At 38.8% G+C, this 23,953-nt stretch overlaps 1 protein-coding gene across 3 annotated transcripts in view; it reads left to right on the top strand.

The window, feature by feature from the left end:
- The window catches only part of TPD52 (tumor protein D52), a 120,204-nt gene that overhangs the window by 86,259 nt on the left and 9,992 nt on the right, over window positions 1-23,953 (top strand). For all 3 annotated transcript variants that reach the window (XM_060127460.1, XM_060127461.1, XM_060127459.1), the window contains exons 2-4: window positions 4,687-4,802; window positions 14,097-14,245; window positions 15,850-15,951. In XM_060127460.1, the coding sequence (XP_059983443.1) occupies window positions 4,687-4,802; window positions 14,097-14,245; window positions 15,850-15,951 (367 nt within the window). The remainder of the gene's footprint in view (window positions 1-4,686; window positions 4,803-14,096; window positions 14,246-15,849; window positions 15,952-23,953) is intronic.

Genomic DNA, 23,953 nt, shown 5'->3' with positions numbered 1-23,953 from the left:
TCTCCCGGTTCATCCCCATCGCTCCCTTGGCAGTGGGTCTCCCACCTGGGCAGCCAACACTTCTCCTGTCCATGGGCTTCAGGCTCTCCTCCCCAGATGAAACTCTTCAGGGTGATCCCATGCATGCAGCTGAAGACAGGCTGGCAATCTGTTTGCAGAACTAGAAGAAGAATTAAGCAAGTGGCTAAAATGTTAGTAACCTGATGGAACGAATTATCACTGATTTGCAGTCGCATGGGCGACTGTGTATCTGTGACTTTCAAGCCAGGCACCCCGTGTGTTCTCACACTTGCAGGGAACGAAAAGCCCTCTGCTTCCAGCTTCCCTTCTGACCTGCTGTTTGTTCCCCCTGCTCTTTGGAATTTCTCTACGAAAAGTGTACATGAAGGAGTAAGAGTTTAGAGTCAGAAAGACCTGCGTTTTAATTTCTGTGACTCTGGGCACATTACTGAACCTCAGAGAACCTCAGTTTCCTAATGGAAGTAAATACTGCAAATACTGCTTTGCTCATTGGGTGTTGGTTGTAAGATTCTTGCCCTTTTTTTTTTTTAGATAATATGTAAATGTGTCTCCCCTCACGGTGGCTGGTATATTAGATCTCAATAAATATGTCATATTTTCTCCCTCTTCTCTGTCTTTTAAAAATAGATTTCTGTCAGACTCTGAGGAGGAACATTAAAATTAATGATCAAATAAGAATTTTTGAATTATTTATAGTTTTTAGTAATCTATATTTAAAAAAAATTTATTGGAATATAGTTGCTTTACAAGGTTGTGTTGATTTCTACTGTACAACAAAGTGAATCAGCTATACGTATACATATATCCCCTTTTTTGGATTTCCTTCCCATTTAGGTCACCACAGAGCACTGAGTAGAGTTCCCTGTGCTATACAGTAGGTTCTCATTAGTTATCAGTAATCTATACTGATATACATTTCCATGTCCCAACTTTCATGTTATGAACGAGAAATTAATATCTTTTTTCCAGCATGCCAGATTCTACCTCTGCAATAAATACTCTACTCTTACTGAACATATAAGATATGGGATAATACCTAGAAACACATAACAAGGTTTGAGGAAACTATATGGTTGGAAATGATTAAAAGACTGCTTTTGATCTACTCTACCATTTTTTACAGAGTCTTATTTATTATTGCCTCTAGGTATCTCCCAAGTCTGACCTTCAGCCCCCTACTCTTGTCTTTATTTGTGCTTTGTACAATGAATGATTTGAAGTTTTATTTTCACATAAAAATATTCAGGTTCAGAGTCCTAACTCCACCATGTATTCAGGTATGTTACCATGGGCAAGTTGCTTAACCTCTGTAAGCTTCAGCTTCCTCATCTGTAAATGGTGATGGTGATCCTTGTCTCACAGAAGTGTTGCAAGTAAATGATGTAATGTATTGGGACCACTTAGCTCAGATTTGGATATAAATAGAATGCACTTTGTGGTGGCGGCTATGGTTATTAATAATTTTCCTAAGTCATGACTGTTAGGTTTTGCAGGTGATTTCGATATCTATGTTTCTGTTCTTCCTTCATGTCCTTAATTTTCCAATTTTTTCCCTAGTCGATGATCCTAAAACAAACCTCGCCTTTAAATTTTAATATTGATAATTTGCTGCCACCTACAGGCTAATACGAAAAAAGCAGAACGTGTAATTACCAGCTTTCTTAGGCTGAGTATAAAATCCCAAGGTCATCTTGGAGGTCCCGAAGCTAACTGTGGACAACCCCAGAATGCCCTTTTCTGAGATTCTTATTTTCCCTGGTAGCTCAACTAAATTCTTGATTAATATCAGAATCCTCTTAGATTCTTTCTGGAATTGGGCAGTTACGCGTAAAGCATTATTAGTAATCAGATATTGCATCTTCCCCCATAAGTAGATCTGCAAAACAGTGTTTATTAAAAAGTGTGAAAGAAGCTTTGCTATTTAAGGCATGGTTTAGCACCTGAGTTTTTTGTTTGTTTATTTATTTATTTGGCTGCATCGGGTCCTGGTTGCGGCACCCAGGCTCTCGGTAGTGGTGCGCAGGCTCTAGAGCGCGCAGGCTTGGTTGCCCTGCGGCATGTGGGATCTTAGTTCCCTGACCGGGGATCAAACCTGCATCCCCTGCATTGGAAGGCAGATTCTTAACCATGGACCACCAGGGAAGTCCCAGCACCTGAGTTTTCTTGCGCTTTGTTGGGTCCTGTCCTAGTTGGAGAACTTGAGAGGGTCTGAGCAAAACATTAAAAATAAAATAATGTTTGAAATGAACTCTGTTGTGGTTCTTATTCTCTTGCCTCATACGATTGCTGCCTGTATGCTTGTATCCCATCCTCAGTCTCACGCTCCTTTGTCGAATAATCTGGTATAGGGCATACATTAGCAAGCGCACATGGACCCTCCTCAGTGGTTTCTGGCCGTACATAGCACGGCACCGTGTCCGCAGTTTGATATGACTCAAGCTGGAGTAAGAGGTTCCAGTGCCAGATAGCAGGGGATGGGGCCAGTGAGGCTTGTGTGCTAAACTACGTGGTCGAAGTTGCTTTGAAAACGACAAGGAGCTACTAAAGGAACCATTTTAAGCTGGAGAGTGACATGATGAGATTTCTTTCAGTACTTGGGCAATCTGCTTGAAGATATTTTAGAGGGGACCCACAGAAGCAGCTATTCATGGAGGCTTTCGATCCACTGATTGTACCTGTCACGTATTGTCTTTGCATGAGAGGACTTGAAGGAGATCCTATTTGCCACTCTAGTTTGTGGTTTTTGAATTGTTTTATTTGTGTTACTTTTATGCCTTTAACAATTCTGTAAACACCTTTCAGGTAGGCACTGTTATGCTACTAATTATTGTTATTGTAATTATCAACTGCTCTTATGCAGTTAATATACAATAGATCATGTGCAAGTGTCTGTACCTTTTACACAATGTACGTACGTATACCCCTCCCGGGCTTGCCATGGCGCTGGCTGCTTGTCAAACAGCGTGCTCGTTCTCTGTCGGTCTTCCCCTCTGCCTGCCTCTTAAGTCTGTCATCTGCCACCTGGCATCCTGCTTTGGGCGGATGCCACATTGCCACTGTGGTGAAACCAGCTCTTCCCAGAAGTGGACGTGAGGGCTGGTGGGGAACAGTGTGGTCCCTGGAATGCTCACTGGCAGCAAGAGGCAAAGAGCAGGAAGAGGAGGAGACCTTTTCCTGGTTCCCCGTGCAAAAAAGCTGTTGCCAGAGGAGACTGTGAACGCCCACAGCTGGGGCATGGGAATGGGTGGCAGGACTGCGACCAGGGTAAGGCGAGCGAGCCCTCGCCTCAGGTGTAGAATTTAAGGGGGCATCGAAAAGCCCTGCAATCAAGATGAGTATTATGTTAATGCGGTGTTTTAAGAAGATTAAAATGGAAGGAATCCATGATGAACAACATACTAGCATTTTAAATAAAGACGAGATCAGTAACAGTGCTATGAAAAGCCACCTTTGGAGCCTGAGGCAAAAGGAAAAATCAACCATACTGAGCCTGTCTATTTAAAAATTTGGTACTTTGTTCACCGTGGATTCTTTGAATTAACTTTGATTTTTAAAAAATATGACATTAAAATATTAAAATAATTTATATTGAGGTTTTTTAGTGCCCTCTTAAATTTATCACCCAAGGTTCAGGGGCCTCACTGCCCACGCTCTTAGCCTTGTACTTGGTTGGTTGGGCAGAAGAGAGGGGAGACTTGCCGAGAGGCAGGTGGCTTCCTGCCTACTCTCTGAAAATACCGAGTTCTTCCTGATGGATGAGTAGACATTGGCTCTATTCCAGGGCAATGGGTGTGGCAGGATTGGTCATAAATAGTGTTTTGGTAGAAATATTATGTGGGTGTTGGTCATTTCTCTGAGTATATAATTTAGGATTTTTAAAAGGGTATCTGGATGAGATACATATTTTTAAAAAGCTACAAGAAGGTGTCTCCTACTTCCACTAACTAAGGGAAAGAAATGGAATAAAATTTCTTTAGATAGTTCTTCATTGAGGCTGTTAAGAGTTGAATCTGATTAGTAGAGGAAGCTAAAGACATTTACAGTCTCCTTCCTTTGGTTACTATGAATTTTTAGTCATGCTGATTGACTAGTTAAGCATTTAAGGTCTTGGGAAGATCCCATTCTTGGCCTCTTAACTCTTCTGCTTTGCAGTAAGTATATTGTGACTGGAGAAATGAACAGAAGCAGAGAGGGTGCTGTATTTTTTTTTTTTTTTTTTTTTTTTGCTGCGGTATGCGGCCCTCTCACTGTTGTGGCCTCTCCCGTTGCGGAGCACAGGCTCCGGACGCTCAGGCTCAGCGGCCATAGCGCATGAGCCCAGCCGCTCCGTGGCATGTGGGATCTTCCCGGACCGGGGCACGAACCCGTGTCCCCTGCATCGGCAGGCGGACTCGCAACCACTGCGCCACCAGGGAAGCCCGGCGCTGTATTTTTTAAATTCATATTTTGGTAGGCTGTCATTTGGTGGTTTTTAGTGGTTAGGTCAGACTTTTTTTTTTTGGTGTGTTCTGGGACAGGCACATCATTTGAAGGTGTAGAAAAATGAGGTGTGGCTCTAACCTAATTGGCTTTATTCTGGCTGGGGCAGTGGAGGAGCCCAAAGGAGAATTTTACTTAGCTTTCATACCTTACAGACTTTTTTTTTTTTTTTAAATCTCCAACAAGGTCTACTGAGAACAGACCCAGTACCCGAGGAAGGAGAAGATGCTGTTGCCACTATCAGTGCCACTGAGACCCTATCAGAGGAGGAGAGAGAAGAGCTAAGAAAAGAACTTGCAAAGGTAAAGGCGCAATCCTTCTGGAACTTCATGTTTTGCACTTACTATATTGTCTTTTGTTTTTCTAAAGCACATGGTAATATTGTAGACTCAGTTTCAGGGCAGAGAAAGCAACATGTGTTTACTCTCCTAGAGATCTTGAGTGGGGGAGAGGAGATGAGGGAGTGTGAGATCAGTTGGTTTTTATATGAGGGAAGGTAGGTACAGGTAAAGTGGATCTGAGAAGTAGGGTGTGAAGTGGGAAATGGATGAGGGCTACTAGTGAATATCTTCTAGGTGACCTCACTAACCCCGATGCGCTTGGCTTTTCAGCTGCTTCACTGACTTTTTTCTCCCCTTGGCAGTGTTGTGGATAGAGGTACTTTGAACCTTCTTTCCATACCTTCCTCTCTTTTTTTTTTTCCTTAAAATCAACCATTGTAAAGTGTACAGTTCAGTGGCATTCAGCATATTCACAATGCTGTGCAATTATCATCTCTATCTAGCTCCAAACATTTTTAGCACATCCAGACGAGACCTCATATCACTAAGCTGGCATCCCGTTTTCCCTTCCTTAGCCCCTGGTGACAATTAATCTGCTTTCTCTGTCTATGGATTTACCTATTCTGAATATTTCATTTAAATGGAATCACATATCATGTGACTTTTGGTATCTGGCTTTTATCATTTAGTATAATGTTTTTGAGGTTCATCCTTGTTGAGCTTGTATTGGTACTTCACTGCTTTTTTGTGGCTGAATAATATTCCATTGTATTTATCTTCTGTATTTTGTTTATCCGTTCATCTGTTGATGGACATTTGGGTGGTTTCCACCTTTTGACTATTGTAGATACTGAACTGAGGGATATTTGTGGAAAACTACTTGTTCGAATACCTATTTCTAATTCCTTTGGGATATACCCAGAAGTAGAATTGCTCGTCACATGGTAATTCCATGGGTAACTTTTTTTCAGACCTGCCAGACTGTTTTCACAGCCGGGACACTGTTTCACATCTCCATCAGCAACTTCTGTACATCCTTGCTAACATTTTTTATTTTCTGTCTTTTTGACTATAGCCATCTTAGTGTAAAGTGGTATCTCATTGTGGTTTTGATTTGTATTTCACTAATGACGAATGATATTGAGCATCTTTTCATGTGCTTATTAGTCGTTTATATGCCTTCTTTGGAGAAATGTCTATTCAAACCTCTGCCATGTTCTTAAAACATTATTTGCCTTTTTGTTGTTGAGATGTAAGAGCTCTTCCTATATCCTGGATACTAGACCCTGATCAGAAATGTAATTTGCAAACATTTTCTCCCATTCCATACATTGTCCTTTTACTTTCTTCATAGTGTCTTTAAAAAAAAAAAACTTATTTATTTGGCTGTGCTGGATCTTAGTTGCGGCATGCGGGATCTTTAGTTGCATCATGCAAACTCTTAGTTGCAGCATGTGGGATCTAATTCCTTGACCAGGGATCAAACCTGGGGCCCCTGCATTGGGGGCACAGAGTCTTAGCCACTGGACCACCAGGGAGGTCCCTCTTCATAGTGTTTTAATGCACGAAGGTTTTAAAGTCTGATGAAGTCCAGTTTATTTTTTCTCTAGTTGCTTGTCCTTTTGGCATTACATCTAAGAATCCATTTCCCAAACTCAAATCATGAAGATTTACACTATGTTTTCTTCTAAAACTTCTCTCCTATATATAAGCCTGTGATCCATTTTGAGTTAATTTTTGTGTATGGTTTGTGGTAGGGTTCAACTTCATTCTTTCACATATGACTTTAGTTTTGTTAGCACCATTTGTTGAGAGATTTTCCTCAGTGAATGCTCTTGGCATTCTTGTCAAAAATCATTTCACATAGATGTAAAGGTTTCTTTCTGGACTCTCAATTCTGATATATTCATCTATATGTCTGTCCTTCTGAGTGTACCACACTCTTTTGATTACTATAGCTCTGTAGTAAGTTTTGAAATCGAGAAGTGTGACTTTTTCACCTTTTTCTTCTTTTTCAAAATTATTATTTAAGGTCTCTTGCAATTCTATATGAATTTAGAATCTACTTTTCTACCCACAAAAAAATGCCATTGGGATTTTGATAGGACTTTTATTGAATCTGAGGATTGATTTTGGGGAGTATTGCCACCTTAACAATATTAAATTTTACACTCCATGAATGTGGAGTGTTTTTTCATTTGTTTAGATCTTCTTTAATTCCTTTTAGGAATGTTTTATAGTTTTCAGTGTACAAATCTTATACTTCCTTAGTTAACCTTATATTGAAGTATTTTATTCTTTTTGATGTGATTATAAATGGAATTTTCTTAATTTACTTTTCAGATTTTTCATTGCTACTGTATAGAAATACAGCTGAAGTTTCCATGTTAATCTTGTATACTGCAACTTTGCTGAATTTGCTTATTAGCTCTAATAGATTTTTTGTGCATTATTTAAGAATTTTCTATATATAAGATAATGCAGTTATCTTATATCTTATATTTTCTGCAGTTAAAGGTCGTTTTACTCTTCCTTTCCATTTTAGATGCCTTTATTTATTTTTCTTCCCTATTGATCTGGATGAAACCTCAGTGCTACGTTGATTAGCAGCGGTGACAGTGGGCATCCCTGTCTTGTTCCTAATCTTGGGGGAAATGCTTTCAATATTTCCCCATTCAGTATGGTGATAGCTTTTGTTTTTTTTATAAATGCACTTATTCATGTTGAGGCAGTTCCCTTCTCTTCCTAGTTTGTTCAGTGTTTTTTTCATGAAAGGGTGTTGGGTTTTGTCAAATGCTTTTCTGCACCTTATTAAGATGATCATGTGTTCATCTTAATTCAATTAATATGGTATATTACATTGATTGATTTTCATATGTTGAATCATCCTTGCATTCCTAGGATAAATCCCACTTTATCCTAGGTGTATGTATTCTAGGTCATGGTGTATAATCCTTTTAATATGCTTCTGGATTTGGTTTGCTAGTATTTTGCTGAGTATTTTTGCACCTATATTCATGGGAGGGATTGACTTGAAGTTTTCTTGTGATATCTTTGTCTGGCTTTTGTATCATAGTAATGGTTGGCCTCTTGGAATGAGTTAGGAAGTTTTCCATTCTCTTCTATGTAGTGGAAGAATTTGAGAAGAATTGGCCTTATTTCTTCTTTGTTTGGTAGAATTCACCAGTGAAGCCTTCTGGTCTTGGACTTTTCTTTGTTGGAAGATTTTTGATTATTCGTGCAGTTGCTTTACATGTTATAGATATGTTCAGATTGTCTATTTCTTCTTGGGTCAGTTTTGACCATTTGTGAATTTCTAGGATTGCATCCATTTCATTTAGATTATCTAGTTTGTTGGCATACAATTGTTCATAATATTTTCTTATAATCCTTTTTATTTCTATAAGGTTGGTAGTAGTGTCACCACTTATACTTCTGATTTTAGTTACTTGCATCTTCTCTTTTTTTTTTTTTTCCTCTGTCAGTCTAGCTAAAGGTTTGTCAATTTTGTTGACCTTTTCAAGGAACAGCCTTTGACATCATTGATTTTTTTGCTATTGTTTTTCTATTCTCTATTTTGCTTATATTTAATCTTTATTATTCTCTTTTGTTAGATTTGGGTTTAGTTTACACTTCTTTTTCTAGATCTGTAAGGGTGTAGAGTTAGGTTCTTGATTTGAAATCCTCTTTATTAATGTAGGCATTTGCAGCTATAAATTTTCCTCTGAGCACTACTCCTACTACTTCTCATAAGTTTTAATATGCTGTGTGTTTGTTTTCATTTGTCTCAAGGTATTTTGTAATTTCCTTTGTGATTTCTTCTTTGACTCATTGGTGGTTTAAGAGTGTGCTGTTTAATTCTGATACATTTATGAATTTTCCAATTTTCATTTTGTTTTTGATTTCTAGTTTCATTCCATCATGGTTGATAAAGATATTTGGTATGATTTTAAATTTACTGAGACTTGTTTTGTTGCCTAACATATGCTCTGTCCTGGAGAATGTTCCATGTACATTTGAGAAGAAGGTGTATTGTACTGTTTTTGGGTGAGGTGTTCTATTTATGTCTGTTAGCTCTAGTTGGTTTATAGTGTTGTTCAAGTTTCCTGTTTCTTTTTCACTTATCTGTTTGTTCAATCCACCTTTTTTACATCAGATTTTATAAACTAGGTGGGGATAGGATGGGCAAGGCAGATTGGTGCTAAGCCCTACGAGGAGAGTAAGAATTAAAAATTTTGAGTATGTGGTAAATGCCTAATATTGTTATTTTGAAAAGATAAAACAAAAATACTTTTTCCACAAGCTATTTATGTTTAGTGCAGAAACAAAAAAAAAGTCAAAGAAAATTAAAATTACCTACAGTGTAAAAGATTTAGATTATCTGTTTCCAGATTTCCAGACTTTTTGCTATCTATGTATTGCTATAACATATTTCAGTATTTTATGAAGGCATCAGAATACACATCTGTAACTTTTTTTCACTTAACTGAATTTCAAAAAAAACTTGTGCCAGTAAATAATCTTCTAAAACATCATTTTAAATTGCTGCATAGCCCATTTTTTAATTGCTTCAAGCTCATTTTTAGTTAATGGGCATATTATTTATAAACATTTAGTTGTTTCCCTTTTTTGCTATTATGAACAGTATTTTGATGGAAGTACTTACATATAATCCTTTAGGCACCTCTTTAATTAGTTCTTTAGAATAAATTCCTAGAAGTAGAATCCCTGGGTCTACTGGGTTTTTAAGGTCACAGAGTCATTCCCGTGTACACCAACAAGGCCAAAATGCTATCCAGAAGATTTCTCATAGTATGTGAGAGAGTAGTTTTTCCAAATCCTTGCCTGCTCTCGGTATAATTATGTCATTATCAGTAATATTAACTTAACAGTAGTAGCTCTTAATATAGGTCTAAATCTCCCAATAGATTATGTAATGTTATTTAACAAATGAAGTTATCAGACATATGATATGTAAACGTTTTCCCCCATTCTGTGTGTTTTCCTTTTCACTTTCTTTTCACCCTTTGACACACAGAAGTTTCTAATTTTGATGAAGTTGAATTTATCTGTTTTTCCTTTGGTGATTTGGGCTTTAGTTGTCACATGTCAGAAACCATTGCCTAATCCAAGATTATGGAGATTAAGGTCATAAGGTAATGCACTGCAGCACTGAGTCTTGTGTCCAGGTCTTCATGAACTCTGATGCATGTGCATTTATCCTTTTATTTGTATAGTATTCACGTTTTATCAGAAGTTTATTCAATTTTTCTGAAAACTCCATGAGATATGGCAGATATACTATTACTTTACCTCATATCATATATGACATTGTGATATCACAGTATTATCATAATAATCATGATATCATAATAATGATAATAAGATATAATAAAATTATTTACATTTAAAGAAAATGGTAAGGTTCAGTTTTTTTACATTAGAGTCACTGCTTGAAATAGTTGTAGAAATTAAATAAAATGGAGATAAAAAACATTAGTTTTTTTTACTCCTTTTTGAGATATAATTTACACGCCATCAAATTCATCCTTTTAAAGTATACAGTTCCTTGATTTATATATATTCACAAGGTTATACAACTATCACTACTACCTAATTCCAGAGCATTTTCATCACCCCAGAAAGGAACCCTGTTCCCATTAGCGTTCACTCCCAATCTTCCCTCTCCCCAGTCTCTGGTAACCACTAATCTACTTTCTATTTCTATGGATTTGTCTATTCTGGGCATTTCCTATAAATGGAATCAAACAACATGTGGTCTTTTGTGACAGGCTTCTTTCACTTAGTATAATGTTTCCAAGGTTGACCCATGTTGCAATCATCAGTGCTTCATTCCTTTTTATGGCTGAATAATATTCTGTTGTATAGGTATATACCACATTTTGTTTATTCATTCATCAGTTGTTGGATATTTAGATTGTTTCTACTTTTTGGCTATTATGAATCATGCTACTGTGAACATTCATGTACAGGTTTTTGTTTGAACATATGTTTTCAGTTCTCTTATTATATACCTAAGAATGGAATTTCTGGGTCATATGGTAACTCCATGTTTAACTTTTTGAGGAACTATTGAACTGTTTTGCTGCCAAACTGCACAATTTTACATTCCCACCAGCAATGTATGGGGGTTCCAATTTCTCTACATCCTTGTCAGCACTTGTTATTGTTTGTCTTTTTGATTACAGCCATCCTAGTGGGGGTGAAGTAGTATCTCATTTGCACTTCTCTAATTACTAATGAATGGTATTGGCCATCTTTTCATATGATTATTGGTCATTTATATGTCTTCTTTGGCAGAATGTCTATTTAAATCCATTGTCCATTTTAATTGGATTATTTGCCTTTCTGTTATTGAGTTGTAAGTGCTCTTTATGTATTTTGCATTCTAGACCCTTATCAGATATATAATTTGCAAGTATTTTCCCCATTCTTTTAGTTGTCTTTTTACTTTCATGATGCTGGCCTTTGAAACACATCAGTTTTAAATTTTAAGGATGTCAATTTATCTATTTTTTCTTTGGTTGCTTGTACTTGAGGTATCATATCTAAGAGATGCTGCCTAATCCAAGGTTATTAAGATTTACCTCTGTGTTTTCTTCTAAGAGTTTTATTGTTTAGCTTTTTCATTTAGATTTCTGATCTATCTTAATTTTTATATATGGTCTGACTTAGGGATCCAACCTCATTCCTTTGCATATGGAAATTCAGTTGTCCCAGCACCATTTGTGGGAAAAAAACTACTCTTTTCTACTGACTTATCTTGGTACCTTGGTTGAAAATCAGTTGGCCATAAATGTGCAGGTTTATTTCTGGACTCTTAATTCTACAACACAATCTTAATTACCATAGCTTTGTAGTAACTTTTCCACTCATTATTCCATAATTAAGGAATTATTGCTACGGTATTCTGAGCTTGAGCTAGGTAGGTATGTTAGCAGCACAGTCAACAACAAAAGCAGGGAACGTACTGGGTCATGTATTGTTCAGAAAGATTTACAGTGGCCTTTCTTTCTAACATTCATTAGGGCAAGTGAATACCTCAGGGATGGGTCAAGGGGTAGAAAACTTAACCTTTAAGTCTAGTCTTTGAAGTATCTGAAATTTGGAGTTCAGGTAAAGAGAAATATTAGAAAGCTAACGATGTGTAATGAGAATTAGCCAGTAAACTGAGAAGTGGGCTCAGAAAACCTGAGTTAAAATTCTGGTTCCTACATTATTAGTTTGGTGACTTAGGGCAAGTCATTTAATTTACTTGATTTTGAACCTTATTCATCACTGTTGCCCTTTTCTTCTCATATTCCACTTTGTCAATATACTTCTCAAACTGTGACTTCCCAAAAGGGTACAGTATGTGTGGTCCTGTCTCATAAGCACGGAGGATTATTTTTGTTATGGGCCTGTATTCTAATTAAGGCCATCTGAGAGTATGTTGTTCTTTTTTTTTTTTTTTTTTCCTTTGGCAGCTGCAGCCGCATCACATTTGATTTATCCTTCTTTCCTTTTGTTGAGTACTGTCAGTTCGCTTAACAATACTCTGTTGTTTTTACAGGCCATGTTGTCTTTGAGCTCATAGAAGTGTTGTGTAGGTCAAGACTAAGAATATGGCTTTGCCACAAGCCAAGAGAAGCATTCTTCTAAGGGTCTTGAATATTAATGACTGTATGGTCGTCCCTCGGTATCTGCAGGGGGTTCATCCCAGGACCACTGTGGATATCAAAATCCACAGATGCTCAAGTCCCTTTTATAAAATGGTGTAGTATTTGCATAAAACCTATGCACGTCCTTCCATATGCTTTAAATCATCTCTCGATTACTTATAATACCTAAGGCAATGTAAATGCTATATAAGTACGATGTAAATGCTATGTAGATAGCTGCCGGCACGTGGCAAGTTCAGGTTTTGTTTTTACGGAACTTTTTTTTTCCCGAATATTTTCAGTCTGCAGTTAGTTGCGTCTGTGGATGTGGAACCCTTGGATACAGAAGGCCACCTGTACTTTAGGGACCCAGTTTTTCAACTTCCTGGGACAAAAGTCTTTTCCACCAGGTGTCTCTTCCTCTCTGTGGGTCTGCCCTTTCCCTCTGTTATCCTGGCTTAGGCTTTTCCTCTACTCTGTAAGTCTTTTTTTTTTTTTTCCTTCATAGCTTCTGTTTATAGTTTTGACCTCCTCAAGTATATTTAAGCTTCTGTAACATCTCAAAATCTCACTGAGCCCCACCTGTATTTCAGGGCTTCTTTATCCAAGCTTCTACTCTCAGTGTGATCATAGTTTCTCAAACTACATTCTTTATATTTATTTATTTATTTATTTTTGGCTGCATTGGGTCTTCGATGCTGTGCGCAGGCTTTCTCTAGTTCGGGTGAGCGGGGGCTACTCTTCGTTGCGGTGCACGGGCTTCTCACTGCGGTGGCTTCTCTGGTTGCGGAGCACGGGCTCTAGGCGCGTGGGCTTCAGTAGTTGTGGCTCGTGGGCTTTAGAGCGCAGGCTCAGTAGTTGTGGCACACAGGCTTAGTTGCTCCGCGGCATGTGGGATCTTCCCAGACCAGGGCTCGAACCCGTGTCCCCTGCATTGGCAGGCGGATTCTTAACCACCGCGCCACCAGGGAAGCCCTTAAACTACGTTCCTGAATGAGACTGGCTGGTGGCCACTTGATGGGTTGGCTGACCTTGGGTTGGGAGCCCATTTCTAACCACCAAGCTGAGGCTGGTCAGTCAGCATCAGAGGGTCCACACCTCTGCAGGACTCTCTGGGGGAGACAGTGTGGTTTATTTATGCTTGTGACTTTAGCAAGTACGGAGGCTGACAGTGTGAGCTCCGGTTTATACTAGAGTATAAACTCCTATGAAATATGCAAGAAAGTTGGATTTTGATTTGGCATGGTTGTGTGTATTTTGGTGGGGATGGAGATTAGTTTGACTTAATACACAGATGTGAGTTTTTATGGGCATTCAAGCAGCAGTGTTCAGCTGGAAATGCAGACCCAGCAGTCGGGAGAGTGGCTGTTAGAGTAGTTTGAATATTATCTGCGTGGAGGTTTGAGCCCTCAGCCTCTGTGAGGTGACTGGGGACGACTCAAGATGGAAATACAGAGAAGAGAGGAAAGCAGCTTTACAGGAGAGATCAACCTGTAAACTGGTTTACGTAACAACGTATCATATGTTGTTTTTAAAGAGGCAGATAAATGAGTCAAAAATGTTTTAAAATGACTAGAATTTTGAGTATAGTTTTGTGCTAACCGTCTTAACTTTTTGAATGACTGTATACCTACCCCAACCCTCTTCGTCACAGGTAGAAGAAGAAATCCAGACTCTGTCTCAAGTGTTAGCAGCAAAAGAGAAGCACCTAACGGAGATCAAGCGGAAACTCGGGATCAATTCGCTCCAGGAACTAAAACAGAACATTGCCAAAGGGTGGCAAGATGTGACAGCCACGTCTGCGTATGTTCCCTTGATTCTACATTGTTCTAGAAACTGTAAAGGACACTTTGCCCTTTTTGTCTGGGGACGGGATCGAAAGGCACTGAGGACGTTTCTGCAGCTTTTCTCTGTACTGCGCAGGGCACTGCCCGTTCCACCCCCCGTCCCCCCATTCTCAAGTGTATCTGACCCTTCTCTAACTTCAGTCTTTCAGACTGTTCTAGGGAACAGAAAGAAAACCAGACTCATACGTGAGTTGAAGAAATAAAATCTAAGCTCTAAAAACGTTATATATCGACTTACCAGATATATACATGAGTCGCTTAATCCTCAGAATAACCCAGTAGAGTGGGTAGTGAGATAGCCCTAGATAAGGAAACAGGAGCAGATAAGTTTTGAGGTCACAAACCTCTCAAAGTATGGAGGCAGGATTTGAACTCATGTCTGGTCCAGTACAGAGCCAGTCTTTTTTTTTTTTACCCTGTTCTATACATACCATAAGATTCTCAGGTCACCATCTCTGATGTATGCTGGTGGCAGAGGACCACCCCTTAATCTTTTGGTCTTTTTGGTCACATGGTTTTGATCCAACATTTTCATGATGCAGTTTTGTTTCCCGACACAAGGAGGAGCAGGCTTGTAGTGACAGTCTCCGAACTGTGTTCTCTGTTCAGTCCCATCTGCTGAGCTGGTGACCAGCAGCAGTGAGGCTGACTGCATCCTGACATGACAGCACGAGGGTGACCACCTCCACTTTCTGCCCATATAAATAGGCAGTGGGAAACATGCAGGACACCATTCTTTGTATCATCATAAACTGGGTTGTTTTTTGTCTTTAGTGTTTGATCTTGACGGGGTAAGTAAAAATGCCTGAGCATTCCTTTCTACAATGTGGGGATCTTAACCTCTTTGGTGCAAGAACCATGTTCTCTCATTTTTGTTTTAGTTTTTCCCTTCACTAATCCCTGTGTAGATGGGAGGAGGGAGATGGTAAATTATACCTTTGTACTATAGCAAATATCCCACTCAAGTCATTTGAAGTATTGTTCCTTTTACGTACCCCGTTGAGAATACACTGGTCCTTATTTGATAGCTCAACAGATATGCAAAATTCAAAAAAAATCTTTATGCCCCCAAAATTGATTTGGATAATAGAAAAGTACCCATGGGTCCTACCTTGCTTTTGGCCCCTTTTTAGGAGATAAAGTTGTGAAAGACATGTGAGGAATCTGATTTCATTTTTGTTTTATTTAGCTTAAGTGGAAAAGGGAAAAAATAAAGAGACATAATTTCATTCAACCTATGGCTCATTTTGATCTTGGCTCCATGACTATTTTTAGCCCTTACTCGGATTTCTTGGGCCCCGCCTTTACAGGCCACTATCTGTCTGGCTGTCCTAGAGCACTGCAGAGGGTTGTATCTGAGATGATGGTTAAGTAAAAGATGATGTGGTGATGCTGACCTGGTGGATGTGATATGCTGACCTGGTGGCTGTGAAGAGTTTTAGATGTTCTAAATTTTTTTTTTGAGAGTTCTCAAGAGGTGGTCATCACTGAATTCTAAATAATGGATACTGGAAAGGTTAGCTTACTTTCTTTGCTTTGTTCTTTTATAAATTAATATAGGTACAAGAAGACCTCTGAAACCTTATCTCAGGCTGGACAGAAGGCTTCAGCTGCTTTTTCATCTGTTGGATCAGTCATCACCAAAAAGCTGGAAGACGTAAAGTACGTCCTCATTTTTCCTGGCTTAATTAAGCTGAGGCAAATTAAAATCTGTTATCATGGTTGCGTTTGTTTCCTGTCTGGTTCTGGCTGATGCTGGATTCCTCTCTGTTTGAGTGAGGGAGGGCATTCCTTCAAACCAGGACCGGAAATGCTTCCCTAAATTCTTTTAGGCATAGCCTTCAAACTGATCATCTTATGAATACATTTAAGGTTGTTGAAAAATTCTGGTTGTGAATTTTGTCCTTTAAGTCGTTCTTGATCACACCGGGTAAGTATGTGTTTGCAAACCTGTGGTTGTGGGCGGAGCCTGGTGTCTGATGGGGATGAGTCTGGGAGCACCGAATCCTGCCTGCACTTCCGGGAGGTACATCTTTATCCCATGGTGTGCTTACAACATGCTCGTTTGTGCATTGCTTTGTACCATTTATGTTCCTGCCGAGGCCCAAATCTTGTTTTGAGCTGTTGCTTTTTATTTTGTATTTATATTTTCAGTGCGTCTGCAGAATTTTCCTGGCCATTTTGGTAAAACCACTTCACAGTGCTTTTGTGTCCACCCGTGCCTTGCGCCACCCACCCTGTGGATTAAAATAGTGCTGAAAATGACAAATGTGGATTAAATCGTCTGTGCTTCTGTTGGCATGAAAGATTTGTGTTTAAAAAAAAAACAGTCCTTCAGATTGCATGACTTTGTGTTTTCCGTTTGTGGGGAAAGTAGATTTTACAACCAGAATTTTGTTGGTTGAATAAGTTTGGCTAATTGATATTATACTTTGTACCAAAAAAAACCAAATGACTTGCTCATTGTATTTGGACTGTTATCATTTTCAACACAATGTAATAAACACAGCTCTCTTAAACCCTTTTGACAGTTATATATACTTCTCTTAGGTGCTCTCTTTTCTTTCTGTGCTGACTCGATTGTGTAGCCCTTTAGAATTCAGTTAAAACCTTACACAACTTTTAAAAAGTAGGTTATTTAATTGTTTTAGATTTACCAGAACTTCCTTTCTTTTTTAATGCTTACTCTGGCTTCTTGCAGATTGCAAGCCTTTTCACATTCCTTTAGGTAAGGAGAGTTTGAACCATCACTGCAGCCTAGCTCTCGTTTGAGACAAGTGTGCTTAGATTATGATGCCACATTGGATGGTTGTGTTTGTCCACTATGTAATTTTCTTGCCTTTTGGAATATCTTTTCTCTGGTGCATTCCTATTTTCAAGGGAGGGTTTCTTGTATACCATGGGTAATGGATACATTAAAAGAAGAATAATTTGACACTGTGGTTCAAAGGGATATGGAAATGATTTTGACATTTTCCTTTTTTTTTTTGGTAAAAAGAAGCAGCTTTACCATGGCATGCAGAATTCCTCCCTTTTAATGTCTGACTTTGTTTGTTTGTTTTTTGATGCTTTAATTTCTTTGGTGCCTTTGTCAGGATGTTGGAATCTTCCTTCACCTGGGTCCCATTATGCAGTGGTAATAGACAGCATATGTACTGTCTCACAATGTTAGTCTTCTGTCCTGTACAGGTTACTCTGATATTTTTTTTATTGCAGTAAAATATGCCTAAGATATATACCAAATATACCATGACTCAGCACGTTTTAGTACTTGTTTTATTAGCTTACAGTGTTTATACTATTTTATTATTTCGTTACACTGGTTGTATTCTATAATTATGCACACAAGAACATTTCATGGTTGCAAAAGGAAAAATAAAGTATATTAGGCCAAAACAGAACGTACATTAAAGAGATGTCAGCCCAAACCAGGCCTTATAGAAGGAATCTTTGTGATATTGAGCAAACCTCTCCTCTCTCTCCCATACAGACTCTCTGATTATCCTATTAGTAGTCAGAGAAAACTAAGGTGGAGGAAGGTCTTTTGAGTGTAAGCAGGAAGGATAATATACTAGTCTCCATCTCTGTTCCTATTAATGTGAATTGTCTTCTCAAGCGGTCACTTGCTGTGGCCTAGCATTGTGCCTTCTTAAGTAATCACATAGGTACTTATAGCTGAGGCTCTCTCTTAATGACACTTAGCCCTGAAAGTCAGTAAATCATGGGGATAAACAAAGTCTAAGTGTTGAACTTTTTTTTTTAATATTTATTTATTTGGTTGTACTGGGTCTTAGTTGTGGCAGGTGGGCTCCTTAGTTGTAGCTCACAGGCTCCTTAGTTGCGGCTCTCTAGATCCTTAGTTGAGGCACGCGGGCTCCTCAGTTGTGGCATGTGAACTCTTAGTTGCGGCATGCATGTGGGATCTAGTTCCCTGACCAGGGATTGAACCTGGGTCCTTCGCATTGGGAGCATGGAGCCTTATCCACTGTACCACCAGGGAAGTCCCTAAGTGTTGAACTATTTAAAGTTTAAAATTGTGCTAAAAAACCCAAGAAATCAGCGATAGGAATTGATTTTGTATCTTTGGTGTTCAATTGAAAATGGCCTAAGTGCTTTAGGAAACTGTTAAAAGACAGTTTTATCTAAAGTTATCTGAGTTGTGTGAGGATGTATTCACTCACATAATCCATTCTGCTAACATTAAGGTGCCTATCGTGGACAGGTCTAAAGGATGTAACCTAGACCAGACACGGTTCTTGTTCAGAAAGAGCTTGAAATCTTTGAGTGGATGGAGTGGGGGAGGGAAGTAGGGCCTGGGAATGAGTTAAGAATGGAAGAGCCCTGTTAATACCTGATTATAAAACAACGTTAGGTGTAAACAAAAATATAAAACTTCGTAAGTGCTGTGGAGGAATGATATTTTCTGTACCTTTGAGAAGATTAAGCAGATGTACATAAGTATGGCTCAGTATGTTCTGTCTTTTTAATTCACCAGAAACAGAGTTGGGCGGCTCTTTTCTAGCTGCTTACACAGTCACTTTTTTTCATTTCATTTAAAAAATGCAATTGAGATTATATGCTATCATTTTCAGTCTGGTTGTTAATGAACAATATATTGCGTATCAATACATGCAGGTTAAAGTAAGACTTTATATTGTAATTTGGAAATGGGAGATATAACATTATCTTTTGAGAACTAAATTTTGGAATTATTTCTTACAGATTAAAAGTTGGGTAAAGTCACTTTAAAAAATCATTTCTAGGGCTTCCCTGGTGGCGCAGTGGTTGAGAGTCCACCTGCCAATGCAGGGGACACGGGTTCCCGGTCTGGGAAGATCCCACGTGCCGCGGAGCGGCTGGGCCCGTGAGCCATGGCCGCTGAGCCTGCACGTCCAGAGCTTGTGCTCCGCAGCGGGAGAGGCCACAACAGTGAGAAGCCCGCGTACCGCAAAAAAAAAAAAAAAAAAAAAAAAAAAAAAAAATCATTTCTTGATCTATGAAAAAAATCGTTTCATAGATCAAGATGTCCTCATTGTAATCTGATTTAATGGGTTCATATGTAATAGAAACTATATGGAAACATATAATAGAAGTATATAAAAACGTATACAATAGAAAACATAAGGAAACACCACATCTTTTAGATGAGTGAGTCACAGAGGCAAACACTGGCCACGTGCCCCCAAGAGCTGTGCAAGGAGAGGAGCTTGGGCAGCAGATTTGAGCGTTTCCATCCCAGCAGCAAGGCCTTTCCTCCCATGGAGATGGATGCAGGGGGCCCATTTTTGCAAGTGCTTGAATTAGTTGGGTAATCTTGTTAACTACCCTTTGTTCCGAGTCCATGCTAACCCAGCAGACTTGTGGCAATGATTTCACTCTCTGATGGAATTGCGGATATTTTGCTGACTTGAATAGTCAGCAACAGTTTTAATTGTACTACATTATCAATGAATAAGTTAGCACTTGGGATATAGATATTTGCTGTATGCCTTGGGTGGGTGAGTAAGGAAGAGGAAGAGGAAGGGAGGGTGGGGGAGAAGGGGAGGGAGTGGGGGAGAGAGAAGGAGGGAGAGGGAGAGACAGAGACAGAGATAGAGATGTCTGTTTTTGACGCCCTGACAATTAGGTGTCAGCGGCAGGGAGGCCAAAGGAGGCCCTTTGGGGACAGACAGCTTTTCCCCAGGTGGTATGTTCATAGTCACTCCTCTCCTGTTGGCTTGTTTTCTACACATACATGGCAAACGCTGACTCATGCCTTTACTTTTTTTTGAGAGAAACTTTAAAAGAGCCTTCTCATTTCACTTGCTGTCAGTGTAAACATGAATTTTCATGTTATTAATAGCATGCTCTAATAATTCAGTAGCCTCATTAGTCAAATATTTCTGATATATTTAGGAGGAAATGTAATTAACTTTGCCTTTATCTTCAAAGGAAATTTCGCCTTTTTTTTTTTTTTTTTTTTTGCGGTACGCGGGCCTCTCACTGTTGTGGCCTCTCCCGTTGCGGAGCACAGGCTCCGGACGCGCAGGCTTAGCGGCCATGGCTCACGGGCCCAGCCACTCCGCGGCATGTGGAATCTTCCCGGACCGGGGCACGAACCCGTGTCCCCTGCATCGGCAGGCGGACTCTCAACCACTGCACCACCAGGGAAGCCCATCCTTTTGATGTGTGTTTCTTCCCGTAAACCTCTAGATATTTTGTTGTTGTTGTTGGTTTCGGACTCATGAAAGTCATTCCAGATAATTCCATTTTGCTGAAAATTTCTTTTTTTAAAAAAAAAACAACTTCTACCACTTAATAGGAAAAGAAATGACCTCTTTTCTCTTGTTGTAATAGAGTACCTTTTGATTTGAATTTGAAAAGCTTTAATGAACTTTTCTACCTTTTATGCCCATATTTCCTAATTTTAGTTACTGCAATTATTTATTCATTCTTTCATTCAAAAGTATTTATTGAATGGCAGCTTTGTGCCAAGCACTGTTCTAGACTCTAGGGTTCAAGTTATCAACCAAAATAATAGCTGGGTGAAATTTGAAAGCTTTAAAGAAAATAATATAAAATGAAATAAATATTAATGTGTGTTTCAGTTAAAGCCATCCGTAACAATAATAATGGTGAACTGTGTTTCAGGCATGACTACGTATAGCAGGTGCTATTATTTTTCTGATTTTACAGATGAGGAAAACTGAGACACAGAGAGGTTAAGTGACTTCCTCAAAGTCATACAGCGACGTGGCTGAAGGCCAGGACTTGAACCCAGGCACACCCGGGTTCAGGAGCCTGCGCCACCCTCTGCATTGTTCTGCCTCCCCAGAGCAATGATAGTTTAAGACTTAGGCCCTACAGGCACAGTCCAGCAATTCCTTTGGTTCATCACCTATGATCAAGAGATTATTTTGAGGACAAAAGGGGATAGTAATACATAGATAAGCTTTCAGACATGTTGACCGTTAACTCTTCTTTCTCTATCTTCTGTTTACTACTTCCTTCCTTCTTCTTTTCCCTCTACCCCTCCCCCTTTCTTATTATTAGGTATGAAAAGATCAAACACCTATGTAAGAAACAAGGACACTTTAAAAAATCAATTCAGCTTTTTAAAAGAATAACTTTTCCAAAGTAACTATTAGATTGCGAAGTACTTTGTGTTTTCTGAGTGAGAATCAGGTTGCCCTTTTTGATTTTTTTTCTCAGTGTTTTGAGGAACCCAGATTTGCATTCCTACTTTGATTATAGGTTACCTTCTTTGAGAGCCAAAATCAAGCTGGAAAAAGTTCTCATAAAGTTTGCTTTATAAATGCTAACGAATCCTCACGATATATCTATTAGAGCCAGTTCTGGTCCAGTAGCAACATGGCTTTGTGCTTTTGAAGTTTTCCATATTATGTTTAAACTTCATAGGTGATAACAAATCCTCACAATATATCTGTTAGAGACAGTTCTGGTCCAGCAGCAACGTGGCTTTGTGCTTTTGAAGTTTTCCGTATTGTATTTAAACTTCAGTGATATTGGAGATGATGTGTAAGTTGAGGCAAGTTGAAGCTTGTGTAACCTTCCATAGAGAAGCTAGAAATGTAAGGACAGCTGCCCAATTGTTAGATTACAGACTAGCCAGCAACGAAGTGGAATTTCATTTAAATAGGGATTGTAGAGAAGTTCAGATAACTGGGCGGACTTGAAATTGATATGTACTCCTTGTTCTTCCTGCTGTAATGGCTACCTCAAAAGTGGGAACACCTCGACTTTGTATTAATTTAACTGATTTCATTCTCTGTTCAGTGGGTGTATTTTTAATCTTATTTTGAAATGTAAAACATACAGAAATTCAACCCAGCAATTTATCACAAAATAAACACCTTATTGTAATCATTTCCTTGCTTTTTCCTATACATTCCCACTTAAACGTATTTAGTGGATGTATCCTTCATGGTACTCAAATATTTAAATTCTTTCTCTGCCTTAACTGCTAATTGAAACGCAACACCAGCAAGGATGATGTTGTCATGATCCTGTAAAGACCCTAAAGTCCTTTACAAGAGATGCTGCACTGTTTCTTAGAATTCTCAAAGTGTTCATTTTTAACATTCTTTAAGTCATATTATAAACATCATGGGCACCTTCTAGGTGTTTAATAACTTAAAGGCCCCAAATTATGATTTCTATCTTGGTTTTCTTGGAAGTGTATTGGTAGTCCTTTCCTATGATAATACTGTAAAAACAAAATATTTTAAAAAATTGTCTGTATTTCCAACATTATTGTCTTCTCCTGACTGTTTACCCTGTTTGTCAGTTTCCCCCATTCTCCTGATATCCCCTTGCACTGATGCTTCACCAACCGTCCTTCTCCTACCTAATCCAGGGAAGATCCCTTGATGAGTCATTCGTAAGCTCTCCACTGCCTTCTTGTGTTAATTCTCCATCCCCTGATAATTCCATGTGACTTCGTGACTTTTACAATTCAGTTTTTCAACTTTTATGACCTCAGGACTTGTTTCTTATGTAGGATAATCCTGAATTAATTTTGTGCGCTGGATGTGGAATTGATAGTCAACTTGATGCATCTACAATTCACTTTTATGATCATTCTTTTCACTCTGCCTTTGCCGTAGTCCCTTTTAACTAGTTTGTAGGCTGTTTAAAGGGGCACAGTATCCACAAATTGGCCATTGGAGGAAATGATCTTTTACAGATCTTAGGGAGAGTCAGTGACTAGAATTAACTGCATTTCTGAGATTTATACTTGCTTTATCCACCCATTTTCTCATTTTGTTGATACTGTTGGATTCAATGTGTGAGTCCTTCGGACAAATAATTTATCACATGTTCAGCCATTAAGCACCTTCTTTTGCCAGAATTTGGTAATTTCTGCCAAAATGTTCTAACAAAGTCTTTTGGTTAGGACGAATAGAAAACTATGTAACTTCGCTCACCTAAAAAGAGAATGTGTTGCATAGAACGAAAGTTCTTTTGGAATCCAAGGAGAGGAAAGGAAGCAAGCCCAGGCCCCACCCAGATTAGTCCTGCTCATTGAAAAGCTGTTAGAAATGAAGGTAGCTTCTAGAACCCCCCAAAAACCAAGAAACCCTTTCCTCTACCACCTGAGCCCTCTTCCCTGAATGCTCATCTCTCCTTCATTCCCTCTACCTCTCTCTGTGCTTATATGCAATTCTTTCTTTGAGAATTGGTTTCCTCTGCATTCTTGAAGCTTGTACCTGGTCCCCCCAAATGTCTTCCTCAACATCGAACACTACATGACTTTCTGGTTCAAGTACCTACCACTAACTGACCAGCGGCTTAGTGTTCTAATTACAAAATCCCAGGATAGGAATCTTAATTATCTCAAATCAAATTTTTTTTTAATTTGGTCTAAACAATTTGTAAATTACCAGGAGGTTAGCTCTGGTGGGTGGAACTCTACTGGTCCAGTTATTATCTTGGTGATGGTGGAAGGTGGCTTTGACTTACAGAGACAGCTTTTTTCAGAAAGGTCCAAGGAAGGGCAGTAGCTTTTGGAGTTCTGGTATTGTAAACTAAGAAAGGTGATTTTTATTAATCTCTGTCTTTAAAATATGGATGCAACACACTGCAATAAATCAAGCAGGAAAAGAATTAGCAAATTCCTCCCAGAATATAGTCTTATATCCAAGGTATCTACCATTGTGATAGG

This window comes from Lagenorhynchus albirostris, chromosome 17 (assembly GCF_949774975.1).
Source record: "Lagenorhynchus albirostris chromosome 17, mLagAlb1.1, whole genome shotgun sequence".
NCBI classification, from domain to species: domain Eukaryota; kingdom Metazoa; phylum Chordata; class Mammalia; order Artiodactyla; family Delphinidae; genus Lagenorhynchus; species Lagenorhynchus albirostris.
This window is presented reverse-complemented; position numbering and strand designations above follow the sequence as displayed.